This window comes from Ruditapes philippinarum, unplaced genomic scaffold, assembly GCF_026571515.1.
Source record: "Ruditapes philippinarum isolate M1 unplaced genomic scaffold, ASM2657151v2 ctg287_1_1_1_1, whole genome shotgun sequence".
Taxonomy (NCBI): Eukaryota; Metazoa; Mollusca; class Bivalvia; order Venerida; family Veneridae; genus Ruditapes; species Ruditapes philippinarum.
The window spans coordinates 117,011-133,883 of NW_026856730.1; the positions used below are offsets into that span (position 1 = coordinate 117,011).

General features: G+C 36.3%; 1 protein-coding gene across 1 annotated transcript in view; it reads left to right on the plus strand.

Moving 5' to 3' along the window:
- The window catches only part of LOC132747501 (tyrosine-protein phosphatase 10D-like), an 85,451-nt gene that overhangs the window by 34,419 nt on the left and 34,159 nt on the right, over positions 1-16,873 (plus strand). Inside the window, exon 8 of the mRNA XM_060736901.1 lies at positions 7,767-7,859. Within this exon, the coding sequence (XP_060592884.1) occupies positions 7,767-7,859 (93 nt within the window). The remainder of the gene's footprint in view (positions 1-7,766; positions 7,860-16,873) is intronic.

Here is a 16,873-nt window from a genome sequence, read left to right on the forward strand (position 1 = left end):
ATAGAGGAAAGGCACCTCTTCCGGGAGCAGCAGCTCTCTTTAGGGCCACACCCCTCGCCGTTGGTTAGGTCATACCAGCTAATTGACCTAACTAGGTCACCCATCTGGAGTGACCTATGCCTTCCGAGCGACGTGCACGCCGCAAAGGGAAGTCGGAAGCTGAAAAAAAGATTGTTGTAAACTTAATTTATACAAACCTTTTAACTCGAATTCTATGCATTTCTTCCTAATTATCGCATTAACACTTATGAAACCATCTTTAATTTACATCGAATTTAAAGGATTTGTTTTCACAGCTATACCTTTTTTGTTAATTGATTGCTTTACACTGTTCCATTATCACATCTGAAATAATGTTGAGTTACATATAATTGTTGATGTTATATAATTATTCATTATCACTATTGCGTATTCAAGTCTTAATCGGCGCAATTAAATTTACCTACACTTTTATGCCAATTCGCGTTTTTTTACTATTGTTCTATAGTTAATAATATTCAATTAATAATTTTATTCCATCATACAACAAAATGACCTGAATAGTTTTCTTTGAAAAATACATATTTTGGGGCCGGAATGACCGATTTTGGGGCCGCACTGACCAATTTTGGGGCCGCATTGACCAAATAAAAATATTGTGGGGCCGGATTGACCAATTTTGGGGCTGCACTGGGTTTACTTGGGACCGGGTTGACTGTAATTCAATCAAACAACCAAAATGGCGGTCTTAGCACAGTAAATTGACATCCACATCTTGAATGTTGATGATTTTTCGATTTACAAGTGTTTTAGGAGGCCAAGTTTGACATTTATGAGATTTAATATTTATTTTCTGGTTACTATGGCGGCTTTGTTTGGAAAATCTAATAAGACAGTCACAAATCGACCTCAAGTTTGCTTGATTGGCTTGTGCTCAAAGCACATGAAAATGATGAAAGCTCACAGGTCTGGTTGTTTCCTTGGGCAATCTTTTTTATCCTAATTGCTCACAACCATGCTAAAAGCCAAAGGTATATCAATATAAAATAAACAATAGCATTGCATATTGTCAAGGCAGAGCACAGCCAATTGGCCACACTATATTTGGGTAGCACGAAATACCAAAATATAGCCAAAATACACTAAAATGAATGTGTTATACTAAAAAAAGTGCTGTTTTAATCTTGAATACAATATATACTTTCACCAAGATGTAATCAAACATACCCAAATATACATTTTTTAACCAAAATATACCCAAGTACAGTATACACCATTAAAGCTATTAAATAAAAAAAAATACGAATGAATGTGTATGAAATTTCAACAAAATTATACCCTACAAATTTAAATAAAGACAACAAATATTATCATATCTTGCAAGTACATTTGCCTATTCATTAATGAACCTAACAGTTAGATAAGCAAATGTCACATTTTTTTCTTACAACATCTGAACTGCCAATTTCAATGGAATGAATGACAGTTATAGCTGGCTAAGTCATATTATTTTGTAAATATCAATTGACCAGGGTTCTCGGGGACGCTTATTTCGGCGTCTCGGTACGCATGTTTATTGCAGCTGGACGCAAATATTTCAGAGCAAGGATTCCACGTACGCTTAATTTTGCCCGGGGACGCATAAACATTACCGATTATTTACAACCACAATTACACAAATGCGTCAGCGCGTGTCAGTCTATAGGTAGGCGGTCCTATGCACATCGACCCGTGAAGCAATTAGCCAATCAGCGATAACGCTTCCGATCATTATCTCAGACTAATGTATACACGCGCTGTACAGTACATGAAATTACCAAATATATCACGAGCTGATAATTTTATATCTTTGATCAACAGTTGATTGGAAATTAGCAAATTTTACCGACAAAAGGATAAAATTATCGACTATTTACGCCGCAAGTTTAAAGACTGTTTTCTCAAATTACAATTGAGTGTAATTTTGAATGATTGTCGAATATTTTCGGCAATAATGATTGTCGAATAATTTCGGCATTTTCTAGGCACAATTTTGCTTTAGTTTCATTCTTGCAAAAACTTTCTATAAGAGTATTAAGAATTTAAGATATTGTACCGAAATGCCAGGTACACATACGCTTTTCTCTATCCGAAAATTGATCCTGAACATCGGCGATTTCACGTTCGCCAGAAACACTAAAATTTCGCAAAAATTCTCGGTTTCCAAGCCAAACATGCGAATGAATTGTTTCTTTATTATTTAATCAACATTAAATCTTAAATGCCGATCTTTAATTTGCCCCCTTTTGAAGATATTTGCTAAAATAATCGTCGATCGGATGAATCTCTTACACACTGTGTGAATCTGTACACGATTTTCCTATTCATTCCGCTAAACGCTGCCTATATACATTTACGTTTTTTTTTTAACAAATACAAACTTTTTGTCTTAAGAGTGGACTTATTTCACCAGAGAAAAATTTGATTTGGTATAAAAGTGAAAAAAAAAGAGATTTCCATGGGTTAATGCATTATAATGAAATAATTTCATAATAAATATTAACAACAAAACAATAATTATACTATGTAGTTCAGAGTTTCTTTTGAATAACTATTTACTTTGGAAGTCTCTTGAACATTCAAAATATCAGCAATGCTATTGTGAACATTGAATGACTAATCTGTAAACATATCAATTGCGACGCGCTTTTGGACTCCAACTTTTTCAGGGTTGGGAGTCCATGGACTCCATGTTTTAAAGTCCTAGTGAGAACCCTGTAATTCAATAATTAAGTGTGTTTGGGTATATTTGGGTATTTCGTGCTGTTGCCATATTTTGTAGATGGTTTAAAAAATTGTAAGATCAAATAAAAAGATACCTCATTGAAATACAAAAAAAAGAATCCCGAAATAACATCCAAAACAGCAAACTTGAAAATGTTGTAGACTAGGGTTTGATATATGTTCATATATGGTACTGGAAAGTGCACCCTCTGTAGCACTGGCTTAAGCAGAATACAACACTTAAGCATGAAAGTTGTGAAATTTTGAATGTAGAAACACCTGCAGGCAGTTTTCGTAACCCTTCAGCGTGACATGCTTTTGCCATTCTATGAAGCCTTGGTGGACTAAAGTCAAATCTGAGGTTACTTATTAAAGTACCGTACTATAAATATCTGGTAAAAAAGTGATCCATCGGAAGCATTAAAAACAGCAAAATTACATGCAAATTGCAGACAACCTGCAAAAACAGTTGCTGTCACAAAGTACATTTCATTATTTATAGACACCCAAAGTATTTCTTAGATCGAGTTAGATTTATGTCATGAACTACATGTATTAAATTGGTGTTATTAAATGTTGTTCTAAACATTACCATGAACATATTCATAGGACAAAAAAAATCAAATAGCTTGAAATCAAAAATGGTCCTTGATAAGTCCTGGAAAAGTCCTTAAATTTTCAAAATATCTAAGAGTGGGAACCCTGCATGAAATAGAGGCATGTTTTCTGGTAAGCGTGAGTCGGGGATATTCGACACTTGTGACAATTTTTATGCTCCCCGAAAAAAATTTCCATCCGTCCGTCCGCTTTTCTTGTCTGGGACATAACTTTGAAACAACAAGAGGTATCAACATGAAACTTTGTAGGTAGATAGATCTCATTGAGTAGATGTACAGTGCACAAGAATCCTAACTCTGCCTTGCCTAATTTATTTTTGAATTATTCCCCTTTGTTTATTTTTACACTTTGAACTTTTCTGGGACATAACTCTAGAAGTATAAGAGTTATCAACATGAATCTTTGTAGGTAGATAGATCTCATTGAGTAGGTGTGCAGTGCACAAGAACTGTTACTCTGCCTTCCCTAATTTTTGAATTATCCCCCTTTGTTTATTTTACACTTTGAACTTTGTCTGAGACATAACTCTAAAACTATAAGAGGTATCAACATGAAACTTTGTAGGTAGATAGATCTCATTTGATAGGTGTGCAGTGCACAAGAAGGGTAACTTTGCCTTGCCTAATTTTTAGCTCACCTGTCACAAAGTGACAGGGTGAGCTTTTGTGATCGCTTTTCGTCCGGCGTCCGTCCGTCCGGCGTCCGTCCGTCGTCCGTCCGTCCGTCCGTCCGTAAACTTTTACTTTAAATGACATCTCCTCATAAACCACTAAGCCAATTTCATCCAAACTTCACAGGAATGTTCCTTTGGTGGTCACCTTTAAAAATTGTTCAAAGAATTTAATTCCATGCAGAACTCTGGTTGCCATGGCAACCAAAAGAAAAAACTTTAAATATCTTCTTTTAAAAAACCATAAGAGCTAGAGCTTAGATATTTGGCATGAAACATCTTCTAGTGAGTGTCTACCAAGTTTGTTCAAATAAAAGCCCTGGGGTCAAAATTGGCCCCGCCCCGGGGGGTCATTGATTTTCCCTATATGCATATAGTAAAAACTTAAAAAATCTTCTTTTAAAGAACCCAAAGAGCTAGAGCTAAGATATTTAGCATGAAACATGTTCTAATGGGTGTCTACCAAGTTTGTTCAAATAAAAGCCCTGGGGTGAAAATTGGCCCCGCCCCGGGGGGTCATTGATTTTCCCTATATGCATATAGTAAAAACTTAAAAAAATCTTCTTTTAAAGAACTCAAAGAGCTATGGCTAAGATATTGAGCATCAAACATGTTCTAATAGGTGTCTACCAAGTTTGTTCAAATACAAGCCCAGGGGTCAAAATTGGCCCCGCCCCGGGGGTCATTGATTTTCTTTAAAACTTTAAATCTTCTTTGAAAAAACCCAAATAGCTAGAGTTTAGATATTAAGCATGAAACATCTTCTAGTAAGTGTCTACAAAGTTTGTTCAAATAAAAGCCCTTGGGTCAAAACTGGCCCGGCCCCATTCTTTTTAACTATATGTGTATAGTAAAAACTTGAAAAAAATCTTCTTTTAAAAAGCCCAATGAGCTAGAGCTTAAATGTTTAGCATGAAACATCTTCTTATGGGTGTCTACCAAGTTGGGGGGGGGGGGGGCTATATACAGGTGAGCGACCTCAGGGCCATCATGGCCCTCTTGTTGAATTATCAACCCTTTGTTTATTTTACACTTTGAACTTTGTCCAGGACATAACTCTAAAACTATAAGAGGTATCAACATGAAAATTTGTAGGTAGATAGATCTCATTTGGTAGGTGTGCAGTGTACAAGAAACGTAACTCTTCCTTGTCTAATTTTTGAATTATTCCCCTTTGTTTATTTTAACACTTTGAACTTTGTCCAGGACATAACTCTAAAACTATAAGAGATATCAACATGAAACTTTTTAGGTAGATAGATCTTATTGAGTAGGTGTGCAGTACACAAGAACTGTAACTCTGCCTTGCCTAATTTTTTTATTATTCCCCTTTGTTTATTTTCACACTTTGAAATTTGTCTGGGACATAACTCTAAAACTATAAGAGGTGTCAATAACTCTAAAACCATAAGAGGTGTCAACATGAAACTTTGTAGGTAGATAGATATCATTAAATAGGTTTGCAGTGCACAAGAACTGTAACACTGTCTTGCCTACGTTTGGAGTTATTGCCCTTTGTTCATTTTGACACTTTGAACGTTGTCCTGGACATTAACATGAAACATGAGATATCAACCTGAAACTTTGTACAAAGATAGGTTTCATTATGTAGAAGTGCAGTGTTTAAGAATCATTACTCTGCCTTGCCTTATTTTGAAGTTATTGCCCTTTGTGTATTTTTACTTTTTGACTTTTGTCCAGGACATAACTTTAAAACTATTAGAGATATCAACATGAAACTTTGTAGGTAGCTAGATATTATTGGATAGAACTGCAATGCTTAAAGAACCTAAACAAAGCCTGGTCTAATTTTGGAGTTATTGCCCTTTGTTCATTTTTACACTTTCAATTTTACCCAGGACATAACTCTGAAACTATAAGTGATATCAACATGAAACTTTATAGATATATAGATCTCATTGAATAGAAGTGCAGTGCAAAAAAGATAACTCCGCCTTGCCTTATTTTGGAGTTTTTGCCCTTTGTTCATTTTTTTTATACTTTCCTGTGTCAAGAACCTTCTCAGGGAGCATCACCCTGTTCAACCGGTTCTTGTTAGTTAAGTTTTCGTTTTTGTGACACCACAATACCATATGTTTAGTCATTTTGCATTTTATAACATGTGACTACACATTCTTATGCTTATAAGAATGTCTTAAGTCACTACTTATATACAGATACTAACTAACTAACCACCGCGCCACTGTTCTGTCAATCTTATGACTCTAGGTCAAATATTTTTTGAAAACTAAAAATCTTTTACTAAGTAAAGGGCAAGAACTTTACAAATACTGAATAAATCCACAAGCAAACCCCAAGGTGCATAAGTACACATGCTGACCAACATTCTTGTAAACTTTCAGGCCTACAAGTGAAATACTTTTTGAGCTATGCATGAGCAAATTGAAAATTGTAAATCAAGGGCAATAACTCTAACAAAACTGAAAAAAATCCACATGCAAAGTCCCAGGTTCATAGCTTCACAGTGATGTGAATCAATATTCCTGTAATTAGTGATGTTGATCATTATTCCAGTAAAGTTGGTTGATTCTAACTCAAGCACTCAAGGAACAAATAACAACATACATGTAATAAAACGGTTTTTATTAATTCAAGGGAAATAACTCTACAAATACTGGATAAATCCACAAGGGAAACCCCAGGTGCAAAACTAAATATGCTGAGCAACCTTCCCGTAAGGTTTAATGACTCTATGTCAAATCCTTTTTGAGTTACATGAGACACAAGTTGAAAATTGCAAAAAAAATTCTAAGTCAAGGGCAATAACTCTAAAAATACTAAAAATAACCAGACGAAAATACCAAGGTGCACAACTACACATGCTGATCAATATTCCTGTAAAGTTTCATGACTCTATGTCAAATCCTTTTTGAGTAACATGTGACACAAGTTGAAAATTGCAAAATTTTACTAAGTCAAGGGCAATAACTCTAAAAATACTACAAATATCCAGACCAAAATAACCAGGTGCACAACTGCACATGCTGATCAACATTCTTGTAAAGTTTCATGACTAGGTCAAATACTTTTTGAGTTACATGCGACACAAGTTGAAAATTGCAAAATTTTACTAACTCAAGGGCAATAACTCTAAAAATACTAAAAACATCCAGACCAAAATACCCAGGTGCACAACTACACAATTGCTGATCAACATTCCTGTAAAGTTTCATGACTGTAGGTGAAATACTTTTTGAGTTACATGCGACACAAGTTGAAAATTGCAAAATTTTACTAAGTCAAGGGCAATAAGTCTAAAAATACTAAAAATATCCAGACAAAAAAACCAGGTGCACAACTACACAATTGCTGATCAACATTCCTGTAAAGTTTCATGACTGTAGGTGAAAAACTTTTTGAGTTACATGCGACACAAAAGAGAACGGAAGTTACCGACGGACGGACGGATAAGGGTAAATCTAAATGCCCGCCACTAAAGTGGGGGCACAAAAATTGTTTTCGTATTTGCTTATATTAATATTCATCACCATGTATCATAATTTGTATTCATATTACCTACCACTAGCTATCACTAGCTTCTTTTGCAATATTATATACCAGATTAAAATGACTTTCACTGTTACTATAACAGCATTCTAATTTATCATTTTTTATGGTAAACTATGCAATAAAGAATTCAATAAATTGGAGAAAGGGATTATTACAAAGTTAAATTCAAATTAAAACAAATATATCATAATTGTATTTATTTCAGGAACCACCTACTGGTTTAAAGTATACACAGAAAATGTGATGTACAATTCATCAGTATCTGCACAGTCTCAGTATTGTACAACAAAAGCGAAATGTAAGTTGGCATTTTTATCTTTTATAAAAATTTCTCTCCAATCTGTCCACTGACCCTACATTTTCATAGCTTTTGTGTCGCCTGTACAGAGTCATCTGTTCAAGTCCGTCTGTCACAAAACTTGTCAGGGCTACTGTATGTGTAGAAATTTTCGCGGGCTTCAAATTTTCGCGATCTTCGCGGTGACATTCGATCCGCAAATTCATGTTTAGCGCGAACATTTCTACACCAATAATTTCTTAATAGTCATATTTTCGCGCTTCTATAGAACAATGTATATCAGTATGTGATATGCTTTCACACTTTTTATTTAAATCTTTACTGTGTAATTGTGTTTTGTTTTCCAAGTTATTGATCATTTAAAATCGTTTATGTTTGTGTTTTTTTAATTGTTTGTTCAGAAAAACCAAAACATGCTCTGATCAGATGTCAAGACGTTTATGACGCAAACTGTGAAAAATTATGCACGTTAACGGGCATTCTTTTGTTTTCTATAATCTGTCCGCTAGACAATGTCTTTTTTCTGTACAATAGAGTATTGTTTGACACCTGGTATTAAACATAACTGTGAACTCCCACGATGATTACAGTAATTTTCTTTTTTTTAACCTGAGTGGTCTACGCGAATTTATGATTTTTGGCAGTCACCTCCGCGAATTCAAAATAGCGCGAATATTTGTATAGACCCCAAAGTGGACCTTTCCGCGAAAATTTGCTTCAGCGAATTTAAATACACATACAGTATTCCTTAAAAACTGCTAGTGCAATTTCATCCAAACTTTACAGTACCAAGTCGGCATTTTCTGGACCTGGTTGCACAGGTGCAAACCCTGGTTATAGTATGGTGAATTTCGGGCAGGGGAAAAATATTTGATAGCATTTTCTCAGCAACTACTTATCACAGCCTTTTCATAATTGGTCTACAGCATTAACACATGGTCCCATACTGTGGGATTCGATTTCAGGTCTGTTGCCTAAGGGGCATCCGTGGGTGAGTGGTTAAGGTCGTTGACTTCAAACCACTTGCCTCTCACCGCTGTGGGTTCCAATACCAACAGGGACTTTGGATTCTTTTATGTGAGGAAGCTATTCAGCTAGCTTACGGAACGTCGGTGTTTCTACTCAGTTGCTGTATCGTGTCTGAAATAATGCATGAAACCTCACCATATGACCAATACTGTGTTGGTGTGACATATAACCCAATCAAACAAACAAATAAGGTCTATTGCCTATCCACTTCCTGTTAACTAATTTAATTCGACATTAATGGTCAATGGTAGAAAATAAATTTTTGTAACAGTTTTCTCAGCAACTACTAATCACAGCCTTTGCATATTTCGTATACAGCATTATCACATGGTCCCATACTGTGGGCAGAAGCTCATCCCCTTCCTGTTTACTGACTTAGTTATACCCCCGCACAACAAAGTTGTAAGGGGGCTATACTGGAATCAGCTTGTCCGTCTGTCCATCCGGCTGTCCGTCCGTTTTTTCTTGTCCGCCCAATAACTTAAGATTCCTTTGACCCTTAGTCTTCATATATGGCATGGAGGTTAGTCATGATTAGTAGATGACCCCTATTGATTTTGAGGTCACTAGGTCAAAGGTCAAGGTCACAGGGGCCTTGACTTCAAAAAGCTTGTCCGCCCAATAACTTAAGATTCTTTTGACCTACAGTCGTCATATTTGGCATGGAGGTTAGTCATGATTAGTAGATGACCCCTATTGATTTTGAGGTCACCAGGTCAAAGGTCAAGGTCACAGGGGCCTTGACTTCAAAAAGCTTGTCTGCCCAATAACTTAAGATTCCTTTGACCCACAGTCTTCATGTTTGGCATGGAGGTAAGTCATGATTAGTAGATGACCCCTATTGATTTTGAGGTCACCAGGTCAAAGGTCAAGGTCACAGGGGCCTTGACTTCAAAAATCTTGTCCGCCCAATAACTTAAGATTCCTTTGACCCACAGTCTTCATATTTGGCATGGTGGTAAGTCATGATTAGTAGATGACCCCTATTGATTTTGAGGTCACCAGGTCAAAGGTCAAGGTCACAGGGGCCTTGACTTCAAAAAGCTTGTCCGCCCAATAACTTAAGATTCCTTTGACCCATAGTCTTCATATTTGGCATTGAGGTTAGTCATGATAAGTAGATCACCCCTATTGACTTTGAGGTCACCAGGTCAAAGGTCAAAGTCACAGGGGCCTTGACTTCAAAAAGCTTGTCCGCCCAATAACTTAAGATTCCTTTGACCCACAGTCTTCATATTTGGCATGGAGGTTAGTCATGATTAGTAGATGACCCCTATTGACTTTGAGGTCACCAGGTCAAAGGTCAAAGTCACAGGGGCCTTGACTTCAAAAAGCTTGTCCGCCCAATAACTTAAGATTCCTTTGACCCACAGTCTTCATATTTGGCATGGAGGTTAGTCATGATTAGTAGATGACCCCTATTGACTTTGAGGTCACCAGGTCAAAGGTCAAGGTCACAGGGGCCTTGACTTCAAAAAGCTTGTCCGCTTCCTTTGACCCATTGTCTTCATATTTGGCATTGAGGTTAGTCATGATTAGTAGATGACCCCTATTGACTTTGAGGTCACCAGGTCAAAGGTCAAGGTCACAGGGGCCTTGACTTCAAAAAGCTTGTCCGCCCAATAACTTAAGATTCCTTTGACCCACAGTCTTCATATTTGGCATGGAGGTTAGTCATGATTAGTAGATGACCCCTATTGATTTTGAGGTCACCAGGTCAAAGGTCACAGGGACTTTGACTTCAAAAAGTTTGTGGTCACTGGATCAAAGTTCAAGGTCATAGGGACTTTGACTTCAAAAAGTTTGTCCACCCATTAATTTAAGATTCCTTTGACCCACAGTCTTCATATTTGGCATGGATGTTGATCATGACTATAAGGTGACCCCTATTGATTTTGAGGTCACTGGGTCAAAGGTCAAGGTCACAGGACCTTGACAAATAAAAAGCTTTTCTTCTCAATTGCTAAAGAATGTCCTGTCCGCAATGTATTGTTTTGACATTTTCACATTTGAAGCATGTAGAATACATAAGCATGTAGAATACATAACTTAGCAATGCACTGGCTTAGTAACCTCAGATTTGGCAGGGAGGTTGTCCTTGAGCTCTAAATGGCCACTGTTGATTCTGACAAAGTGGTATGCGGGGGTATTCACGCCATGATAGTGGCAGTTCTAGTTATATTTAGTTAAATTTTCAACATTTATGGACAATGGTAGGAAATTTTGTAACATTTTTCTTAGCAATTCTTGATATTTGTAAACAGCATTAACACTTGGTCCCATACTGAAGGATTCAATTTCAGGTCTGTTGCTCATCCACATCCTGTTTACCGACTTAGCTGAATTTTTGTGCCCTCACTTAAGGGGAGCTGAATTTTTGTGCCCTCACTTAAGGGGAGGGGGGCATTTAGATTTACCCTTAACCATACATCCATCCCTCCTTCCATCTGTATTTTGTGTCGCATTTAGCTCAAAAAGTATTTGGCCTAGAGTCATGAAACTTTACAGGAATGTTGATCAGCATGTGTAGTTGTGCACCTGGGTATTTTTGTGTGGAGCATATTGCACAAGTTTTCTGCTTGAGTAATTTTTTTGCTGAGATATGTCCCTTAAATACCATAGTGTTTTTATACGCCCGTTTGAAAAACGGGACGTATTATGGGAACGCCCCTGGCGGGCGGGCGGGCGGCGTCCAATTTTGTCCGGAGCATATCTCCTACATGTATGGAGGGATTTTAATGAAACTTCATATAAATGTTCACCACTATGAGGAGCAGTGTCGCGCACATGAACCAGGTCTCTAGGTCAAAGGTCAAGGTCACACTTAGAGCTCATTGAAAAATGCTTGTCCGGAGCAAAACTTCCACATATATAGAGGGATTTCAATATTACTTGGCACAAATGTTCACCATTGTGAGGCGGAGTGTCGCGTGCAAGATTCAGGTCCTTGCGGCCAAGGTCAAGGTCACACATAGAGGTCAAAGTTCAGATAAAAATATGAAGATGTGTATATGGACCATTTAGTCATCATTTATTGAGGGATTGTAACACAAATGGTCATTATCAAGACTATGGCTGTGATACATATAATTTAGGTCAATATATACAAGGTCAAGGTCACTAAAGATGATGAAATATCCAGATTTTGTAAATAGAATTTAATCAAAGGGAGACAACAAAGTTATTACTTTGTTCATAAATGACTTACACAATTACTCCCCTTGATCTATTTTCACTTTCAATTCTAAAAATAGAATTTAATCAAAGGGCATGAAATAATCCTCTTTCTTGGACTTGAGTATGTTCTAAAGAATGTAACATTTATTTACACATGTTTCATTCATTGGTCAAGATTCTTAACTGTGATAACTATGGTGTTCTGTAGACTTGGTATTTGTTCATAAAGATCATACAGTAATTACCTTATCAAATGTAAATACTTTCTCATAGAAATTTAATTATATTTTAATTTTCAAGTAAATATCAGTTCAGCTCATTCAAAGATTAAGAATTGTAATGAAATGTATTTCCCTAGAATAAAATCTTAAATCAGAATTTTTTAGTTATTAAATTACATGTACTTTTTATACGCCCGTTTAAAAAAAGATAAAAATATGAAGATGTGTTTAGGGACGATTTAATCATCATTTATTGAGGGATTGTAACACAAATGGTCATTATAATGACTACGGCTGTGACACATGTACTTTAGGTCAATATATGCAAGGTCAAGGTCACTAAAGATGGTGAAATATCCAGATTTTGTCTGGAGCATATCTCCTACATGTATGGAAGAATTTTTATAATACTTTATGGAAATGTTCACCACCATGATATGTATTGCTCCATGCATGATCCAGGTCTCCAGGTCAAAGGTCAAGGTCACACTTAGAGCTCATTGAAAAACGCTTGTCCGGAGCAAAACTTCTACATTCATAGGGGGTTTTCAATATAACTTGGCACAAATGTTCACCATTGTGAGGCTGAGTGTCGCATGCAAAATTCAGATCCCTGCGACCAAAGTCAAGGTTACACATAGAGGTCAAAGTTCAGATAAAAATTTGAAGATGGTTATAGGGACCATTTAGTCATCATTTATTGATGGATTGTAGCACAAATGGTAACTATCATGACTACAGGTGTTACACATTTAATTTAGGTTAATATTTGCAAGGTCAAGGTCACTGGAGATGATTAAATATCCAGATGTTGTCCGGAGCATATTTTCTACATGCATGGAGGAATTTTAATGTTACTTTTATATGAATTGTTCACCACCATGAGACGTAGTGCCCTGCACATAAACCAAGTCTCTAGGTCAAAGGTGAAGGTCACAGTTAGAGCTCATAGAAAAACACTTGTCTGGAGCAAAACTTCTACATGCATAGAGGGATTTCAATATAATTTGGCACAAATGTTCATCATTGTGAGGCTGAGTGCCGTGCATAAAATTCAGGTCCCTGCGACCAAGGTCAAGGTCACACATTCTGTGCATATCTTCCCTATTGATTTGTTTTAAGGTTCATTTAACAACACAGTGCCAAGAATAAAAACTTGCTTGCTAGATAACACTTATCCATAACGCCCCCATCTCCATCTAAAGCTTTTTCGTAAACGGGCGTATTTTGTGACTATGGCACCCTTGTTTTTATTGGTGTTGCAAGCTACACAGAAGCTGTACCTTCCCTCAGAAACTACTTTTGCAATTTCATCCAAACTAAATAGGAATGTTACTCATTGGCATTTTTCAGTTCAATAATTTTAGCAAGAGTTAACGTCGTGATTTTTTTTTTAAAGTTTGTCCGGACTACTCCTCTTATACCACTTATTCAATTTCAATGAAACTTTGCAGGATTGATCAGTAGTTCAATTATGTGCAAAGATAACATGGGTTTTCTTGTTGAATAATTATTGGAGTAATGGCTCTTGAATAAAAACCGTCTTTTGACCTGTAAATGCTTTTTTAAGCTCCTCTAAGGGAGAGCATATAGTCACGGCCTTGTCCGTCTGTCCTTCCCCTCTCTTGGGACAGTAATAATGTGGCTAGAGGGACAATACGTAACTGTTGTTTCTCTTTCTCTTCTCGGTTGATTCTGTAATACTGCGGAATCAGATGAAGTAATATTACGGAAATCTAAGCTATTTTAGTTACTTCGCTAATCCCAGTTTCTTTATATAAATAGGATTTCTATTTTTACTTGATTTATCGGATAAAAGCGTAAGTAGAAGGAAGAAATAAATTATAAACGAAATGGTTCCGTCTCAATTTTTTTTTCAAGATGCAAAAGTTAGTTTCTTTTATAATTGGTTTTTGTCTTTATTAGTTTTATACAATAGAGAATGGTTACTGTAGTAGTATTCCGTCTCCAAAGGGCGGTCCTAGCTGCTTACCAAAAGATTGTGACCGAATCACACAGAATATTAGTGCATGATCGAGTTATAATTAGATCTACTGAGTCTTTTATTTAAACGCAATTCTAACGTAGAGTTTAAACGTCTTGGTGAGGTAATCTTAAATAGCCCATGCATATCATTAACCTTACCACGTGCTGATCTACAGATAGCGCATCCTGTACGTGTTGGCGGTATATCTGTGATCATAGATATTTTAGGTGTAACATAGTTGATACATGCTTATTGATTGGTACCACGTAACAAAGTCTTTTAGTGCATTTACTTGTCTATAAAGCTGCTATATAAATGAAATTAGCAACTGCCAAAACGAATGACTTTCTCTGGGAAAAAAGTGGAAATGAAATGTGCACACTTGTTTCCCTTCAGTATGATAGATAGATCTCCACATGGGAGAGCCAATGTTTGTATTTTTAGGTAACCATATTTTTGCGATTGATTATTTTCTTTATTAGTTTTATACAATAGAGAATAGATTTCAAATCGTTTTTGACAAAAAAATATTCGTTTTTGTGTCGCCTTGAAAAAGGCGACATATAGGGGTTACTTTTGTCGGCGTTGTCGGCATCGGCGTCCCCTTAAGCTTGTCCGGAGCATAAGTCAGTCATTATAAGTTGTATTGACTTCAAACTTGGTATGCATGCTTCTTATAATGACCCGAAGTGCAGTGCATAAGAAACCGGTATTCTGCACTTTCTATTTTTTTGAGTAATTGCCCTTTGTTAATTTTCATACTTTATTTTTGTCTGGGCCATTTCTCCTAAAGTATAAAAGCTATGGACTTGAAACTTCATAGAATGATAGATCTCATTAAGAAGAAGTGCAGTGCACAAGAACTGGTACTCTGCATTTCTTATTTTTTGAGTTATTGCCCTTTGTTAATTTTCATACTTTATTTTTGTCCGGACCATTTCTCCTAAAGTATAAAAGCTATGGACTTGAAACTTCATAGGATGATAGATCTCATTAAGAAGAAGTGCAGTGCCTAAGAACTGGTACTCTGCATTTCTTATTTTTTGAGTTATTGCCCTTTGTTTATTTTCATACTTTATTTTTGTCCAGGCCATTTCTCAATAATTATAAAAGCTTTAGACTTGAAACTTAATAGGATGATAGATCTTATTGATAAGAAGTGCAGTGCACAGAAACTGCTGCTCTGCATTTCTTATTTTTTGAGTTATTGCCCTTTGTTGATTTTCAAATTTCATTTTTGTCCTGGCCATTTCTCCTAAACTACATTGTTCACAAGACGACACATCCGACTCGCGGAGTTCTAGTTACAAAAAAAAGTTGTTACTGTTATTGTCAGCATGTTCCTGTTCAGTTATAATCAGTGGACTTCTGATCCTTCTTTTGTCCAAATTTGCATGCATAACACTGGTGCTCAAACATATGGGCACAGGTGCTTGTCCAGTCTTGGGCTTACCCTACCTATCCCTTTAAAAGTGAAACTTTTTTTTTTTTTAAAAAAAAAAGAAAAGAAAAACTATATAAACCCTTTATGATATACATGTACAAATACCGTAATTCAAAAAAATTGTGATAATAAATTGAAACAAAAAAAAAACAATTTTAAAGGGATGGGATGATGGCACAACTGAGCTAGCCTTTCCTTTTAAAAGGAAACTTTATATAATTATCTGCCCTTTTATTAAAATCTTGTCCAGGATATAACTCTAAATCTATAAGGGATACCAACATGAAACTTTGTAGGTAGATAGATCTCAATGGGTAGATGTGTAGTGCTCAAGAACTTCAATTCCGAGTGGTTAACGCGTCGGACTAGTAATCTAAGGATCGCTGACTGCGTGGGTTCAAACCCTGTCAGGGGCAAGCCGTTGTTTCCTTGAGCAAGAAACTTTACATTCATTGCTTAGTACTGGTTGGTTCCAGGAACGGATTCAAGAGTGTTTCAATAAGCTTATAGCTTCCAACACAATCGAACTAAACTGAATTTGTTTAAACGAACTCCGCCTTGCCAAATTTTGAAGTTATTGCCCTTTGTTTATTTTTACATTTTGAACTTTGTCTGGGACATAACTCAGAAACTGTAAGAGGTATCAACAAGAAACTTTGTAGATTGATAGATCGCATTGATTAGAAGTGCTGTGCTAAAAAACAATTACTGTGCCTTACCTAATTTTGGAATTATTGCACTTTGAACTTTTTCCAGGGACATAACTCTGAAACTACAAGATGGCCAAAACCTATTCCAGGAGCATCACCCGGTTCAAACCGGGCTCTTGTTTGTGTCTCCTGCTACATGCAATTGGCTATCATGAGGTGACACATGACTGTGATCACTGAGCACTCTGGTTACTACTTTCTTCAACTAGGTTTTCATACCCCAAAAGAATCTTTAGGATGTATTATTGCATGGCATTATCCGTTAATTTGTCAACATTACCAAATCAGAAAATAAGGCCACTTAACTGTAAACTATAAAAGAGTAAATTCCATTACAATAGAGGAAGGGACTAGTAACTGGCCCTCTTAAAGAAAATAAGCTATCAATGGAATTACCCCTTGTCAGAATTCAGCCGCATGTCCTTCTGTTGTCCATCCATAGACAA